We start from the raw sequence: 17,744 nt of genomic DNA, 5'->3' as shown, positions 1-17,744 counted from the left end.
TGAAAATTTTAACATTTAAAATTAAGAAAATGCCTCATTGCTTTAAAACTCATTCCTAGATAATATAGATCAATAACAACTTTTTGTAGGCAGATCTGGTGGTGGATTTGAGATGTCTAGGGGGTGAGTTTGCCGAAATTTGATAGTGGATCCATGGTTGTGTATTGTTTGTTTTTTGGTATATTTGCTCTGACTTGGGCTAGATTGTAGGAGGGAATTGATTTTTAGTAGGTATAATAACTGCTAAAGGCTTCCTCTGTATTTGTATCCATTCTGGGTAGTAAAAAAAAAGTTAGGGAAGACAATAGCAGAAAATTGATGCCAAAAAAAAAAGAAAAAAGAATATACACCCAACAAAAACCAAACGGCACTTTACTTTTCATTCATTAATTTTAAAACATCCAAACACAATTTACTTAATTTCATTTCATTCTTTTTCATCCTTTATAATTTTCTAATTCAGATAATATTTATAGATAACAGAGCATCTTAATTTTCCAATCCGTATTCGCTTGGGTTAGGTCAAAACCAAACCGATCTGACTCGGCCCTATTGTGAGGATATACCAAAATTTTTGGTATAAATAAAAGAAGTGTCTTCCGAAGCTGAAAAGTTTGGAAAGTGTATAAATTCACCATCATTGGCAACAATGAGAAGTGGAGAGCGTTTGCCAAGATTGGTATGCATTTTTCATTTGTTTAAAGCATCCCAACAATTCCAATAATTTATTTTGCTTTAATGGTCCGTTTGGATTGAGGGAGAGGGAGGGGGTGTAGAGTAGATTTAGCCGGTAAGTAAAACTTCGTATTCTGATTGTATACTATGGATTCGAATTAAAATTTAGGGACTATTCGATTGAGTTAATGTTGACTCTAAGAGCCACTGCATTCTTATTTCTATACAATCAGTATAATCTATTGAACATCCCTTCTGCTATTATCATTGTTAACTCACATAATCATTTTTGTTTTTAGACAAAATAGTTTTGTCATTTATTGGACATATGTGGATAAGTTTATCTTAGTATAGACAACTCTACTTTAGCTTTGATTCATCACGCAAGTCTTGTTGTGCTGATAATGTTTTTGTGATGATTTTATTATAGGATCTGGCTGAGACTGCTTGTTTCTGAATTTCTCAGACAACACTTGGACGATTTTTCATTTGCTTTAACTCCTATGATTTTCTTGGCTGATTGCGACAATATACAAGTCTAGTTGCATTTACATTTCCATATAATTAGTTCTAACCACTTAGTTCTTTTTTTTTTCTTTTTTTTTTTTAATAAGTAACAATTTTAATGACAAGAACTTATTGTATAATTTCTTTAATATGATTTCAAATGAATAGTCATAGGTGGAATGTCAACTCTGGCATCCTTATTACTTAATATCATTTGATTCAAGGACTTATCCGTATTTATAATGAAGGCTTTATCATTAAACTTAAGCATCCATCTTTTTATGACATATAAAATATCTAGCTTTTCCGACACTCAGAATATGGTTATGATTAAGCACAACAATAGACAATGTAATGTAAAGTGTAAACCTTCCATCAGGACAACAAGTAGAATTAATCTTGGCCTTAAACTCGTGATTCTTTTTTGGTTTCTATTTAAGAGCATTAGGTGCCTTTTTTTTTTTTTTTAAGAGATAATTATAACATGCAACTAACCCCGCAACTCAAAACCTTTCTCCCCTAAACCCCCAAGTACTTTATGCATGGGGAGGTGCCAATTTAGTTAAAAGACCTTTGGCACTTTTTGCCTTGCCTTGACAAACACATGAAAGAGTAAAAAATTTTAAATTTCCATCATATCCAAGTTTAAAGGTTCTATTTGACACACCAAAGCCTGCTTATTTAGCATTTTGTGTATAATATGCTCTAACTTCTTATGAAATTAAATATAACCACCACGCAACCTTGGTGTGATGGTCACTCCACAAATATAAGTGATTGTGGGGTGTAGGAGGTAAAAGCCAAGGTTCAAGTCTCTAGGAGGGAATTTTACACACATATACACATAGATTAGGCTAGAATAGAATTTCTATCTTATATAATATATATATATATATATATATATATTAAACACCATTCCAAAATTCGGTTCTAAAACAATTTTATTACCACCTAAAATATTTTTGGTTTCTTGTTCCTTTTCTTAATTCTTTTCAATCTCTAACTTTTGCTTATTTTCTTCCTTATCGATGACAATTTCTTCATCTAAAGACATACCATTTTCATTGCTGACAATCACTTCATTGTTCCCATTAGAAATACTAAACAATTATCTAGTGAAAGAATAATATAAACGTTAAATCATGTATTGAATTTAGAAACATTAAAAATAAAATGACTAAATTATAAAATTAAAATTAAGTTATTTCTTTTAAAACAAATACAAATAGTAGAGAAATTACCTGAAGTAGAAGAATTAGAAGCATCAAATAGCATTGTGGGAGCATCAATCTTAGTTGGGGGTAGCAATTCGTGTTCACGTGTTGGGTTCGTGTAGTGTCGACTCATGAGTATTGGACTATATAGGTCAGCCCGTACCCATCATATTTATTAAACGGGCTAGGATTCCTCAATCCTAACACAGTGTATTTATTAAACAGGTTAGTCATATCAACCTGTTTATCAGATTTTATCAATATAAAAAAAATAAAAAATTAAAAAAAAAAATAAAATAAAATAAAAAACCTAAATTTAGTATTAACCAGATTAATATGAATTATGAAAAACCAAACAAATAAATATTTTTAATTTAAAATTCAGAACTAACGAGTATCTACATCACAAATAATCATTCAAAACTAAAATATATCTTAATATCATAAATAATCAAGCATAATATGTCAAAGAAAATAAACCACGATAACTAATAAGTTTATATACCTAGGGTTTGAAGGGTATATTGATAAAATGTCATTTAATTAAACGGGTCAAACAGGTTTCATGTGATTGACACTAACCTAACTCGTTTATTAAATGGGTTAATTGTGTCAACCCGAATATGACACGAACCCATTAAACCTCAACTTATAATCTACTAATTTCATGTCATGTCGTGTCGGGTTCGCAAATCATGTCCCATTTTGCCACCTCTAGTCTCAGTTTGGAAAATTAAAGTGATGGACGGTATGTTGAAAATTGTAAGCTACAACAATTTTTGAACAAATTTATGGTAGTATTAACAAACGTAAGCTATTAAAAAAAATTTAATAACAAACCAATAGAATCATATTTCTAGCATGAAGGGAAAGTAAAGAGATGGACAGTATGTTGAAGGATTTTTTTTTATTTTTAAATAGATTTTATTGTAGAGAGATTTTTATTTGAGTTATTTTAATATCTGACATGGATATTCAAATTTTTAAAAGTTGATGTGGAGCATGCTACATCACCAGTTTGGAAAATGTTTGTAAAATATTTTAGGACTTTAGCATTTTCCTTATACTAGTACATCTTTCTCTAGAAAAAGCAAACCTTCCCGCATGGTAGTGACAGCACCAATTTCTCTATAAAGAAGTGTTGGAGCATTTTAACATTAATTAATTAAAATTGATTTATATGATAACATAAATGTAAAGATGTGGGAGTTAGTGAAATGTTTAATTAAACAAAATTTAGTTATAAAATTAGTTGTAGTATAAGGTTACAACCTTACTTAATATCTTTTTATTGAATGTGAATTTTGGCAAGTTCACCATTGGATTACATTTTCTTATTATATTCTCTATGTTTGCAAAATTTCTAGAGAATTGAAGATCAATAGCTGTAATATCAATAAATTGTTTAAATTGCAAGTTTTTGTAGTTTAAAATTATGCATAAAATATAAGCTTATAGATAATATACTAAATAATATCTGATTGACAAAAATTTTTACATGTATATTAAGAGTGTAAAGAACATGCAATTCAACGATTAGATTTTTAAAATATGTAATAATGTCTATTTTATTGCGTAAGATTGTAACCTTAAGTTGCAACTAATTTTATAGCTAAATTTTGTCCTGTTTAATCCCACATTGAAAAGTATTTTATTCTTTTTAATTGTGGTGATTAATGGATTGATATGTATTGGAGCAAATATTGAGATAGATACATCAGAAATAATTTCCATATTTATTGTTGAGTAAATGACCTTTTCTATTTTGAAAAATTAAGAGTCATTCATTCATTTAATGGATTAGTCGTTGGGCCTATTTATTCTTTAGAAATTCCTTATCTCATCCATTAATTGTGTAACTCTAGCCCATCAGATTTATGTCCTGCAATTAATCTTGTAACATCCACTACATCAGAATAATGGACCTAATTAATTAGATTAATTTGGGTAATAATTTTGTGAGACCCATTGAGCCTATAAATAGACTAATTTAGACCCAATCCAAGTTATTGCAATATAATAGCGTTAAAACACCAAAAAATCTAGCAATTACAAGCATTCTTATATGCTAAAAAAAGTGTTCTTTTTCATGGAGTTTTGGGCTTGAACACTTTGTGCAAAGGTTGTTCTAGCCAAAAAGTATGCACCGATTACAAAATTTAGCCAACCAAATGCTTGAATCTACTTAAAGAGAGTGAGTGTCGTGCCTTAGTCCAAATAGTGTTATGTATTTTTCTAATCTCAAATAAATGATATTCAAAAATATTATTTAATTTCTTTTTTTTAATTTCTATTATTATTGTGTTTGCACCAACAAAAAGCAAACCTTGGAACGTCACCTTCTTTTGATTTTTCTTTCAACGAGTTTTTGAACAATTGTATGCTTCTACAATTTTTGAACAAATTTATAGTAGTATTGACAAATGTACACTACTACTATCTACTAAAAAAAAAAAAAAACCTTGGTAAAACTTTAACATTATACAATTTTGTTCATTGTAGCATTTGGATTGTTATACTTCTTCTAATTGTTGTGATTATTGTGTCATGAGAGATAAATGTTCAAGAGCCTCAAAGCATCGATTATGATGGACAAAATCTATCTAAAGAAGATTTTGTCAAAGATAAGTTTTAATCAGAATTTGCATACTTCATTCTTATGCATCCGATTTGTGAGTTTTTTTTTTTTTTTTTTTTTTACGGATTTATATTTCTTGTATTTTTTTAGATTATGTTATTGCTGTTATTTAAAGCATATGTTATATTATTGTTTACATAATCACAAAAATAAACTAAATTTCTACAATATAACCAACACAAACATTGCCAATTTTTTTTATTCAAATTATAAGCTTGTTTATAATAGTAATAATTATAAAAAATAACAATAACAACAACAACAACAAAAAATAGATTCATGTACAATAAAATATAAATTAGGATACATCAAGGCATTAGATTAAGGGCAATCACCATAATAAATATGAAATTATGGATTTAAAATAAAAATAAAAATGACATTGACTTCTTCTATAGCCAATGAAGGGTTTCTAATAATCATATCATTAGCGCAAATTGGGTGATCACAAGAGAGATATAGGCAACTTCGAGTATTATACTCAAGTGTTTGGAACCTAGATAATAATTCATACGAGAGTAACACAACATATGTATAAACCTAAAAAAAGTAGAAAAATGGTAACCATTACATATGAAAAGAAGTGGGCCAAAAAAAAAAAAAAAAAAAAAGGAAATCTTTAGTCAAACTAATCAATGATTCTCAAATTTGGATTGGGAAAACCTCTTCTACATATAATGTGGACGAATACTGATTGAACTAATGTAATTGTTATCATAATGAAGCAATATGAAAATTAATGAGTTGGACACATGAAATAATTTTTTACGTCTTATTCTATCTTTGTCCCAAATTTTAATGGTGACATCAATGAAATCAATACTTAACATATTTGCTAGGCTTATGCGATCTCCAAATATTGTATAGCACAAGCCATTGCTAATAAATATGTTATTTTTTTATAAGATCTAAAAAAAACTTTGAAATCTATTTTATCCACTTTTGTGAAAATATTATTTATAATCTCTGTGCAAACAACTTTCTAGAAAGCCGATGGAAAGAGCCCTTTGGACCTAGCATGACTCTTTTAAGCTGGTTAGAATCGATTTTTAGTTTGTCAACCATTGACGTGTTAAGGCAAAAAAACCTCCTAATTTTTTAATTGCCAGGCATAAAAATTGCATCACTAATACTCTAGGTGCAATTCAATTAGTTAGCAACACTCATTTTTTGGGATAATGGAAGATGTGTTATTATTTTAATACTGTAGAATTTATAATGAATACTATCACAGTCAACGTTGAGGTATAACATTCAGAGTTCCGGGTGATGGGATCTACATAGTACATTCAGCTTGAAGTACATTGTTCAAAGTTTCAAGTGGTCGGTTGTGTGTAGCACATTTAACATGCTATTCTTCTGCAGAATTCTTCCGCTATCACTGGCCCTGCGTCACGCCGTCGCCGGCCATACCACCGCTAGCAACCAATCACAGCATCTCTCTAACCTAGATTAAGCTGATCTCAGCCTCTTTCTATTTCAAACCCAGATCAAACCCATTGCACCCGGCCTCACAAACCTCACCACCAACGGCTTCATCATCTCAGCAATGGATTTAAAGAGAGAGCTCACCTTCAGTCAGCCCATTGAGAGAGAGCTCGAGATATTCCAATTGTTATTTTGGGTAAATTTGGGTTTGTAATGAGAGTGTGGAATGTGAAAGGCCGATAAATTTGGGTTTGTAATGAGAATGAGAGATTCTAATTGTGTAAGGACTTTGGGTTTGTTGAAGGTGTTTTGAATCTTTGAAGGTAGGAGGGACTGACGGGTTAGAAGTTTCTAGGTTCTTCATGTTCTTCCCAAAAAAAAAAAAAAAAAAAAAAAAATTAATTTAATTCTTTTGTTTTCTTTTTTAAAAAATAAGAAGGTTAGAAATTTTTTTTTTATTTTATCTGATGTGGCTTCTTTTTATATATAAATTACTGTGAAATAAAAGGGTGGGAAGCCCATATGGCATGGGTGATAAGTGCCAAGTGGATTTTTAATAATATTTTAATTCTTCTGTCAACCACGTTAGCTTTTTCTGTTAATTGGGTGATGATAAGGACTTAAATATCACGTGTTAATTGGTTTAGGGACTAAAAGTGGTAAAATAAAAATGTAGGGACCAAAATGGAAAAAAGCCAAAATGTAAGGACTAAAAGTGCATTTACGCTTTGATTTGTTGTGTCTCATCATGTTTTAATTAATGATTTGATATATTGATGGATATGTTTTCATATGTTAAGTGTTGCTTTCGTTTTTTGTTGATTCCAATGCATGTTAGGAATGATTTCTGTTTTTGTTTTGATATATTTGTTCTTAGTTTAGGTTGTTTAGATTTATATTAGAAGCATGTTAGGATGTTAGATTTATTTTTTTGAAGCTCTACTTTAGTTTTTGTGTTGCTAGGGTTTCTGGGCTGAAACCCATGTGCGCATAATCTTGGTTGCGTACGTAAGCTTGATTATGCACATGCGGGCTTATTCATGCGTGCGCATGATCCTACCCAGAAACCCCAATTTTTCTAATTTCATTTTCTAATTTCACATGCAACACTTCTGTCTTAGATCATTTTTCATATATTTATGGTTTTAAGCTTTTGTTTCACATGTTCAATTGTTTGTTTGACTTTCACAAGTTAGAATTAGGGTTTATTTTGTGTTTTCCTTGCTTCAATGCTATAAACACGCATTCACATATTCATGCATTTGCCATAGGTGCTAAGTTGCTATAAAGTAAGTGAGGTAAGTCATGCATTGGTATGAACATGCATTTTAATAATGTAATATGTTTGTTTGATGTTTGATTTTATGTCTAAAAGTTTGGAATGCATGTGATGATCTATGTTTGTTTGTCATGCCTATCTTGTTGCCTTGTTTTGTTGCTGCCTTGGATGATGTAATGTGTTATGAGATGTCATGTTAGATGAATGCTAGGTTGATATGACATGTATGCTATGTTTGGGTTGGGATATGCCATGCTAGATGAATGTTAGGCTTTGGTTGACCAGCATGATGGATGTATGGTTAGGGATGATTGGTGTCATGTTGTGTGTTTAGATGTATGTTAGTGTGTGTGTGTGAGTATAGATACAATATTGAGTATGCCTTTAATAGGGTTAAGACCTAAGACACAATAAAGTGAGGCCAACCTTAGGGTTAGGCGGTTTTGGGTGCCTAACACCTTCCCAAGACCGTACCTTAACTCTGAACTCATATCTTTAATAGTAAGATCAAAAGGTCCTTCAAGAGAACACTATATATATGGTTTCTAGACCATTGCAGAAACTAAGCGACGAGTCCTAGTTGTGTCCACAATCTTATAGGTGGATGAGATGGAAAAAAAAATCCTTTTAGCAGCCTTCTACAATGGAGTTACCTCTGATTTGTTCATTCATAAGTTATAGGACCGAGAGCCACAGGCGATGGCCGAGTTGATACACTCAGCCCAAAGTTTCATAAATGCTAAGGATGTAATCATTGCCAACAAGAAGAAAAAGGCTGAACGAGTGGAGATGGGATACACACATCATTTAGAGCAAGGGCCTTGTCCAAAGAAGGCCAAGATAGGAGAAAAAAGAGATCAAGATGGCAAGAAGGCAGGATCGTCCTTAAGACAACACTTCAACTACACACCTTTGAACACTTCACTTGACTAAGTGTTGATGCAAATCAAGGACAATCCGTCCTTGAAATGGCCAAAAAAGCTAAAGGAGATCTTAGCAAGTGAAATAGGAGCAACTACTATTGTTTCCATTGAGATAATGGGCATGCCATTGACAAATGTTATGATCTAAAGCAACAAATTGAAGTCTTTATCAAACAAGGGAAATTGAAAAACTTTATTGGATGAGAGAACAAGGATGAAAGACCCCACCACCAAAAGACAAAGTAGAAGAGCCAGTCCGTCTACCCCTTAGAGAAATAAAGGTTATTGTTGGAGGAACATCAGCTGCCAGCTCGTCCAAATCCAAGAAGACCTACCTTCAAGTGGTTCAAAATGTTCAACTTACTGGTCGTCCACCAAGAGTACCAAGGATGGACAAACCAACCATAACCTTCACTGATGAAGACGCGATGAGGCTACACTATCCTAATGACGATGCAATGGTCATCACTTTGACGATTGCAAACTACACAATAAAAAGAGTGCTAATAGATAACAGGAGCTCAATAGATATCCTCTACTACTCGGCCTTCCGGTAGATGAAGATTGATAGAGAATTACTCTGTCCAACAAATGTCCCCCTAATTGGATTTGGAGGGACAAAGGTTCTACCAGTAGATACTATCTTTCTACCAATTGTAGTTAGGTTTTATCCACAACAAATTACTAAAGAAGTAAATTTTCTTGTCGTTGATTGTTCATCCTCATACAACACCATCATAGAATGACCAACCCTGAATAACTAGAGAGCTACGACGTCCACCTATCACCTATCCATTTAGTTCCTGATGGAGTATGGCATAGGAAAGGTACAAGGTGATCAGTTAGCAACTAGAGAATGTTATCTGGCCATGCTGCATATGGACGAGTAATTGCCGACGATGAATATTGAGGAAAGAAGGACAATTGTCGAGCCAATTGAAATACTGGAAGATGTTCCTTTGGATGAATCCAACCCAAAGAAGTTCACAAGGATTGGAACAAGCATGGAGGAAAAGACGAAGCAAGACCTTGTGCAATTCCTCAAGAAAAGTAAGGATGTGTTTGCTTGGAGCTATAAAGACAAGCTTGGGATTGACCCAAGTGTGATTACTTATTTTTTGAATGTATCATCGTCCTTCAAGCCCGTCCATCAAAAGAGAAGAGTGTTTTCCCCAAAAAGAGACAACGCCATTAAGGAGGAGGTCCAAAAGTTAGTAATAACGGAGTTTGTTCAAGAAGTATACTACCATGATTGGCTAGCAAATATAGTAATGGTCAAGAAGGCTAATGGCAAGTGAAGGATATGTGTGGACTTCACAGATTTGAACAATACATGTCTTAAGGATTGCTATCTCCTTCCATGCATTGACCAGTTGGTGGACTCAACAACTAGGCATCAATTGCTAAGCTTCATGGATGCGTTCTCAAAATACAATCAAATCAAGATGGATGAAATGTTGAGGTATATATGGACAACATGCTGGTTAAAAGCACAAAGGAGACATTACACCTGGACGACCTCCACGAGACTTTCGATACACTTAAACGTTACAATATGAAGCTGAACCCAAGCAAGTGTGCTTTTAAAGTATCATCGGGGAAGTTCCTTGGAGTCATGGTCTCGTAAAGGGGGATTGAGGCAAACCCTGACAAAATCCAAGCAATACTAGGCATAGAGCCACCAAAGAATGTCAAAGAAGTGCAAAGCCTCATTGGACGAGTAGCAACTCTCAACAGGTTTGTCTTAAAAGCTACTAACAAGTGTTTGTCATTCTTCAAGGTGTTAAGGAAAGCATTGGAATGGATGGATAAGTGTCAACAAGTATTTGAAGAACTCAAGACGTATCTCACAACAACTCCCTTATTGAGTCTGTCTAAGCCAGGTGAAGAATTGTACCTTTATCTAGAAGTCTCTCCTCACATAGTGTGCTCAGCATTACTCAAAGAAAAAGGGAAGGGACAGAAGCCCGTCTACTACACTAGCAAGGTGTTAAGAGGAGTTGAAGGATGATATCCTCCAATTGAAAAGTTAGCCTTTTCACTGGTAATAGCAGCAAGGAAGCTCTGACCTTACTTCCAAGTTCATGGCATCAACATCCTAATTGATCACCCGCTCAAAAAGGCCATGAATAAGCTAGAGGTAGCTGGACGACTGATCCAGTGGGCAGTTGAACTCAGTGAGTTTGACGTAAGGTATCGACCAAGAAAAAAAATAAAAGCCCAAGCACTTGCAGATTTCATTGTAGAGTTTACTCTAGTTCATGACCAATAGAATGAAGATTAGGGGACAAAAGAATGGATCGTCCACCCAACATGCAAGAGGAGTCGAAGTGATCTTGCAGTCACCCGAAGGAGATCATCTGGAATATGTCGTTCATCTATAGTTCCATATGACAAATAATGAAGCTAAGTATGAAGCTCTCATCAAAGGCTTGGATTTGGCTAAGGCATTGGGAGCTAAATTAGTGGTTGTCCAAGGAAATTCACAACTGATCATAGGCCAAGTGAATGGAATGTGCGAAGCCAAGGAAGAATGAATAAAGAGATATTTGAGCAAAGTCAAGCATTGCATCAAAGGCTTTACAATGGCAAAGTTCCATCAGATCTTAAGAGAAGAAAACACAGAAGCTAATAGCCTAGTTAGAGTAGCCTCTGCGGATGACTTGATTGATGATCAAATTAAAGTCCAGTATATTCTGAGCATAGATGCTCCCGAGGTGCAATAGATAGACGGGGAAGCTAACTAGACTTCACTAATTGTGTCCTAGCTTAAGGACGAACTCCTCCCCAAGGATAAGAAAGAAGCTCGGAAGCTAAGGTTTAGAGTAGCTAAATTTGTTCTTATGGACAAGGTGTTATGGTTCAAAAATGCCCCTACATTTCTATGTTTAAATAGAGACAAAAGTAAATGACAATCTGGTAAAAATACAACTCTAACTCCCATTAAAACATTGCCTAAAAAATAGGCCACTCTCTTGTTGATTTTCAAATTTTTTTATCCACTTATAAATTAGATTATCAAAATAAAAGTTATATATATGAAATAAAAAAGGCTATTTTTTTTTTTTTTTTTTTGGCTACAAAATAGGACCACTAAAAAAAGAAGTCTTATTGCATGTGTGAAGTGCATGTGACGAGGCGAGTAAATATATATATATGTATGTATATCAATATTTAAGGGACTTCCCCTATTTGGATTTCCTCATTTTTTGGCTCAAAAATGCCTTTACTCCCCTATGTTTAAGTAGAGACAATATTAAAAGAGAATTCGGTAAAAATATAACTCTAAATTCGGTAAAAATATAACTCTAACTCCCATTAAAACATTGCCTAAAAAATAAAATAGGGTCACTTTCTTGTTAATTTTCAAATTGCTTTACCCATTTATAAATTAGGTTCTTAGAATAAAAATGATATATATATATATATAAAATAAAAATAAAGATTTTTTTTTTGCTACAAAAAAAGTCTCATCCCACACGCGAAGCGCGCGTGATGAGGCTAGTGTGTGTGTGGGTCTCTATATATATATATATATATATATATATATATATATATACACACACACACACACACACACACTATTAATAACAGAATTCTCTGATTAGGTTTCAATATTTTGCATATAAAAAACCCGGACATGAATTCTTAAACTCTCTAAGATACCATTATCTTTTAGTTAAATAATTTTAAATTAAAAAACACAAACAGGTTAAAAGTGTAATTTACTGTTTCTAAGTTTTAGGTTTTTTCTTTTATCTTCTCCATTCAACCTAAAATTTAGGACACTATCTATATCTCATTTTTAAACATTATTCCACGTTATCTTACCTTCATTTTTTTTCTTTTTTTCTTTTTTCAAATACAAATGGTTATTTAATATTTCACTTTTAAAGATTATAACACTAAACCAAAAAAAAAATAAAATAAAATAAAAAAGAGTATTATTGTATACCTAAAAAGCGTGTGTAATTAGTCTAATATATATATATTTTATAGGAACATGAGATAGATAGTTAGTTTTTATTTATTTTTTATTTTTATGATGCACGTTGGGTAGGAGCTTTGTATTTATCTGCTATCTAGTATCTATGAGGAGTTTTTACTGATAGATTTCTTTTTTTTTTTTGGGGGTCAATTTTGCGGTTTTAACCTCATTTCTCATGTTTTAAGAATAAAATAAGTTAATTAAATTAGGGGTGTTTTTGAAAGAAAAAAAGCAATAACTAATTTTTAGAATCCTCTTCATATAGAGAAATGTTATGTCCATAACACTTTCACAATAAATATTACTCCCTCCGTCCCAATTTGTTTGTCCTCTATTCCATTTTGGGATGTCCCAAAACATTGTCCTATTTTTAAAAATAAAAGTCATTAATTTACTAATGTTTCTATTATACCCCTTTTAATTTACTAATTCAATTTTTTGATAAATTTATTTAAGGGTAGTTTAGGAAACTTATACATTTTTAAAAGATAGACAAGATAATAAATGATGTTCCTTTAAAAAGTTTGACTTTTTAAACAGGACAAACAAAATGGGACTGAGGGAGTACGTGATAGATTGTTATTTATTATTATTAGTAGACAAAAAAGTAATTTCAATGATGAATTTAAAATAAAAAAATGTACTAACCTAATAACTAAAATTTGTTGTGAAAGTATTGTAAAAATATAGTAAAAGTACTTTTCTCCAAACTAATACTGATTGCAGCAAATCTTAGAACCCGTTTGGTAAGAAATTTTTAATAACATTATTTAAGTTACATATAAATAAAAAAGTATATAAAAATACGTGTCTTGGCGGTTAAAAACAATTTTCGATCATTAAACACAGTTATCAAACGCCTTAATTTTCCAATTCGATTGCTTTGGGTCAAACCAAAACCGGTCCGACTCGGCCCTATTGTGAGGCCTACTCCCTCATGTATACCAAAAATTTTGGCATAAACAGAACAAGTGTCTTCCGAAGCTGAAAAGTTTGGAAAGCATATCACAAATTCACCGTCGTCGGCGACACTGAGAAGTCGAGAGCATTTGCCTAGATTGGTATGCCTCTTTTTCATTTGTTCAAAGCATCCTCCAACAATTCGAATCATTTAAATCGCAAATTTGTATAGTAAACTTCTTATTCTGATTCTATTCCATGGATTCGAGTAAATTTAGGGACTATTCGATTGAGTTAATGTATTCTATACAATCTGAATGATCTATTGAACATTTGAACACCCATTTGGCTATTTATAATTGTTAATTCTCATTTTTTTTTTTGGGACAAAATAGTTTGTCATTTATTAGACATATGTAGGTTAGTTTATCTTAGCGTAGACGAACTCTACCTTAGCTTTGAATCGTCAAAGCAAGTCTTGCTGTGCTGATAACTGTTTTTGTTTTTGTGGGGTTGTTGCATTTTTATAGGATTTGGCTGGGACTGCCTGTTCCTGAATTTTTTGTTAACTGGGGTCTTCATTAAGTACAATCCATGGAAGATGGGAACTGTGATACTCGATGCAAGAGTCCAATATTATCAACAGATGGTGAAGAAGCTAATGGTAATATCATAGAACTATGTTAATCTTAATCATTAAATTTAAAATCATAAACAACACTTTTAGACGATCTTCATTTGCTTTAACTCCTATGATTTCCTTGGCTGATTGCCACAATTTACAAGTCTAATTGCATTTACATTGCCATATATATAGTTCTAACCTGTTAATCGTGTATTGTTTTGTTTTGATTTTTTCTCTTCTTTTTAATAAGTAACAATTTTAATGACAAGGACTTATTGAAATTTATTTAATATGATTTCAAATGAATGGTTATAGGTGGAATGTCAACTATGGCATCCTTCTTACTTAATACCAATTTGATTAAAACCGTTTAAACTTTAAAATTATTACTCTTTCTTTTTTAAGAGTGACTGCAAGAACTAGTTTTTTCTATAGTGGAGCTGATATATTGCAAATTAGAAGATAATACATGTATGGAATTTTTTAAGTCTATAGGCAGCTCGTGAAAGGATTCTCACTTTAGAATTGTGAGTTATGAATTTGTTTATAATTCTTGATGCAGAAGATAAAATTAAAGAGAGGTGTTGGGACCAGAGAGAAGCTGTACTAGGGGAGCCTAAATGTGTCATATGTGGCCGCTATGGCGAGTATATATGTGACCAGACAGATGATGATATTTGCAGCTTGGAATGTAAAAACACTCTACTATGCAGGGTTGCCAACTCACAGAAGCCAGTTCATCTACCACCTGCTAAAAAATTACCTACAACTGATGAGTGCTTTTATGTTAGAGATTCTGATGATAAATCAGGATCTCTATCTTTGCCTATGGATCAAGCTGAACTTCTCAGAAAGAAACTTGAAATTCATGTGAAGGGTGAATTAACTGCAGCACCCATTATATCATTCTCTTCATCTAATCTTCCTAAAAAGCTTCTGCAAAATATAGAAGCTGCAGGATATGAAATGCCCACACCTGTGCAGATGCAAGCAATCCCTGCTGCTTTGACAGGCAAAAGCCTGCTTGTTTCAGCTGACACAGGCTCAGGGAAAACTGCTTCCTTTCTGGTTCCAATTGTTTCTCATTGTGCTAGTGTTCGCCTTGAGAGCTCCACAAACCAGAAAAAGCCATTGGCAATAATTTTAACACCAACTAGAGAGCTCTCTATACAGGTTGAGGAACATGCTAAGTTACTTGCAAAGGGTTTGCCATTTAAAACTGCACTTGTTGTTGGTGGTGATCCCATGGCTGGACAACGACATCGCATTGAGGGAGGGGTGGAATTAATTGTCGGAACTCCAGGTAGGCTTATTGATCTTTTAACCAAGCATGATAATGAACTAGATGATGTGATCTTTTTTGTTCTGGATGAGGTCGACTTGATGCTCCAAAGGGGTTTCCGAGATCAGGTAATGCAGATCTTTAGGGCTCTATCACAACCACAGATCTTAATGTATTCAGCAACAATCTCACCTGAGGTAGAGAAGATGGCTAGCTCTATGGCAAAAGGTATTGTTGTCATCTCTGTTGGCAAGCCTAATAGGCCAAGTAAGTCTGTGAAGCAGCTAGCTATCTGGGTTGAATCAAAGCACAAAAAGCAAAAGCTTTTTGATATTTTAATGAGTAAGCAGCATTTTATGCCCCCTGTTTTGGTGTATGTGGGTTCAAGACTTGGGGCAGATCTACTATCTAATGCAATTACAGTCACCACTGGGATGAAAACTTTATCAATCCATGGGGAGAAGTCCATGAAGGAGAGGAGAGAAATCATGAGGTCATTTTTGGTGGGAGAGATTCCCGTTGTTGTGGCCACTGGAGTTTTGGGTCGGGGTGTTGATCTTTTGGGTGTGAGACAGGTAATAGTGTTTGACATGCCCAATTCCATTAAAGAGTACATCCATCAGATTGGGAGGGCATCCAGATTGGGAGATGAGGGTACAGCAATTGTGTTTTTGAATGAGGAAAACAAGAATATGTTTCCAGAGCTGATTGAAATTTTAAAATCCTCTGGAGCAGCTGTACCTCGGGAGCTTGTTAATTCACGGTATGCAGTTGGTTCTTTCTCTGTTGGCAAGGGCCAGAAAAAGAGAAAGCATGGTCGCTGAAGTCTCAAATGCTTTATAGAATTTTTGGCTTCAATTCGGTACCGTGGACATGTTCCATGACCCAAATGGACATTTTGCTACTAGAAGAAGGCAAAATGATGTTTTGCTCTGCTGAACTCCATGTGTAGCTGCACTAGTCATGATTATTACAACAAGTGAACTCACTGGATATCTGCATGGGGCCAGAGATAATGCTGATTGCACTTTCTACACACATCGATAACTTTCTTGTTTGGGGATGATAAACTTATTTCACTTCTACATCCCGTGGTCTGGAAAACTCAGAGTCAAAATAATTTTGCCGGCAGTTGTGGGCATACAGTGTAGAGTTCAATGTATAGCCAAAAAGTACTTTGATGAGAAAGGTTCTTCAGTTTGTAAATTTGCTGTTCTGGGGCTGTTTCGAATGCATAGTGAAGCAAATAGAGTGCACAATGGGGGGGCTTTATTTCAAGTTGCTCAGTGCATTTAGCAATTCTGTTGGATTTGGACATTGATACAAAATTGAGGCATATTCTTTCTGCAATTGCAAGTAAGGTATGCTGAATAATTTTGTCTACACCAGGTTGATGGATTTGTTATGTGGTAAAGCATTAGATAGACAAATTTCATGGTGAGTTTCTTTCTGTCTAGAGCACGTAGAACCTATGTCAAGGATTTTTGTTTGGGCTTGTAAGTTAATATTTATAGGCATTAATACGTAAATTTCTCATTGACCTTCTAGAGCTTTGTATGCCAAACAATGAGCCACTTTAGATGATTGTAAGATCTCTAATAGAACATTAACAACAGGAATTTTTTAGCTTGTCAGCTGGCTTCATTGTCTTATGTTTCACAGACATAAGACCTCCCAGCTGATTGGTTGTTTCCAATCTATCTGTGTGAATCCACTAACTAATCTATTTACTTGTGTCGTTTTAAATGCACTCATTTTCTCTCCCCGTATCACTTTCAGAGTTTACGGAATGCTGGATTGTCTTGTAGAAATTCTGTCCCTGCATTGTAATGAGGTATATAGTTGGAATGCAGGTTACTATTTTTGTTTGAAAATTTTCTGAATAGTAAGCAGTCTAAAAGAATTCAGACCTAGCATTGGGTGATCAAAGTACTGCATTTTTTTTCTTGTTATCCTTTCTTGTGCCTAGACCAAGGGGAGAAAACAAGGAGCATATTTGGTGGGTTGTTGAGCTTGGGAAGTTGATTGTTTGAGGGAAATGGAAAGATGCTATGTACCAAACGCTCTTGACTGTACCACACATACTGATTTTAAGTGAGGACTATATAAATTTGTTAATTTGGACTGATGATATTTCCTAGCACTAAATCTTTTGCAATGTGAAGGGAAAGTACATATGGTGGTAGTAGTGGATTTGAAGCTAAGCAACAATATCAATCTAAATTCCCAAATTTTTTAATCTGCTCAACAATGTGTTGACTAAGGGCTTTGCTTAAGATTGGGTG

General features: G+C 33.5%; 1 protein-coding gene across 2 annotated transcripts; it reads left to right on the top strand.

The window, feature by feature from the left end:
* Positions 1-13,633: 13,633 nt before the first annotated feature.
* LOC115976312 (DEAD-box ATP-dependent RNA helicase 41) lies at positions 13,634-17,147 on the top strand. 2 transcript variants are annotated; one of them, XM_031097513.1, is made up of 3 exons: positions 13,634-13,713; positions 14,083-14,216; positions 14,740-17,147. In XM_031097513.1, exons 2-3 carry the CDS (start codon positions 14,147-14,149, stop codon positions 16,281-16,283), a joined length of 1,614 nt encoding a protein of 537 aa, XP_030953373.1. In that variant the 5' UTR covers positions 13,634-13,713; positions 14,083-14,146; the 3' UTR covers positions 16,284-17,147. The 2 variants fall into 2 exon arrangements, with proteins under 2 accessions (XP_030953373.1, XP_030953374.1); XM_031097514.1 differs by lacking the exon at positions 13,634-13,713 and having other exon boundaries at positions 14,127-14,216; positions 14,740-14,820; positions 14,891-17,147.
* The last annotated feature ends 597 nt before the right edge of the window (positions 17,148-17,744 follow it).

This window comes from Quercus lobata, chromosome 2 (assembly GCF_001633185.2).
Source record: "Quercus lobata isolate SW786 chromosome 2, ValleyOak3.0 Primary Assembly, whole genome shotgun sequence".
NCBI classification, from domain to species: Eukaryota; Viridiplantae; Streptophyta; class Magnoliopsida; order Fagales; family Fagaceae; genus Quercus; species Quercus lobata.
This window is presented reverse-complemented; position numbering and strand designations above follow the sequence as displayed.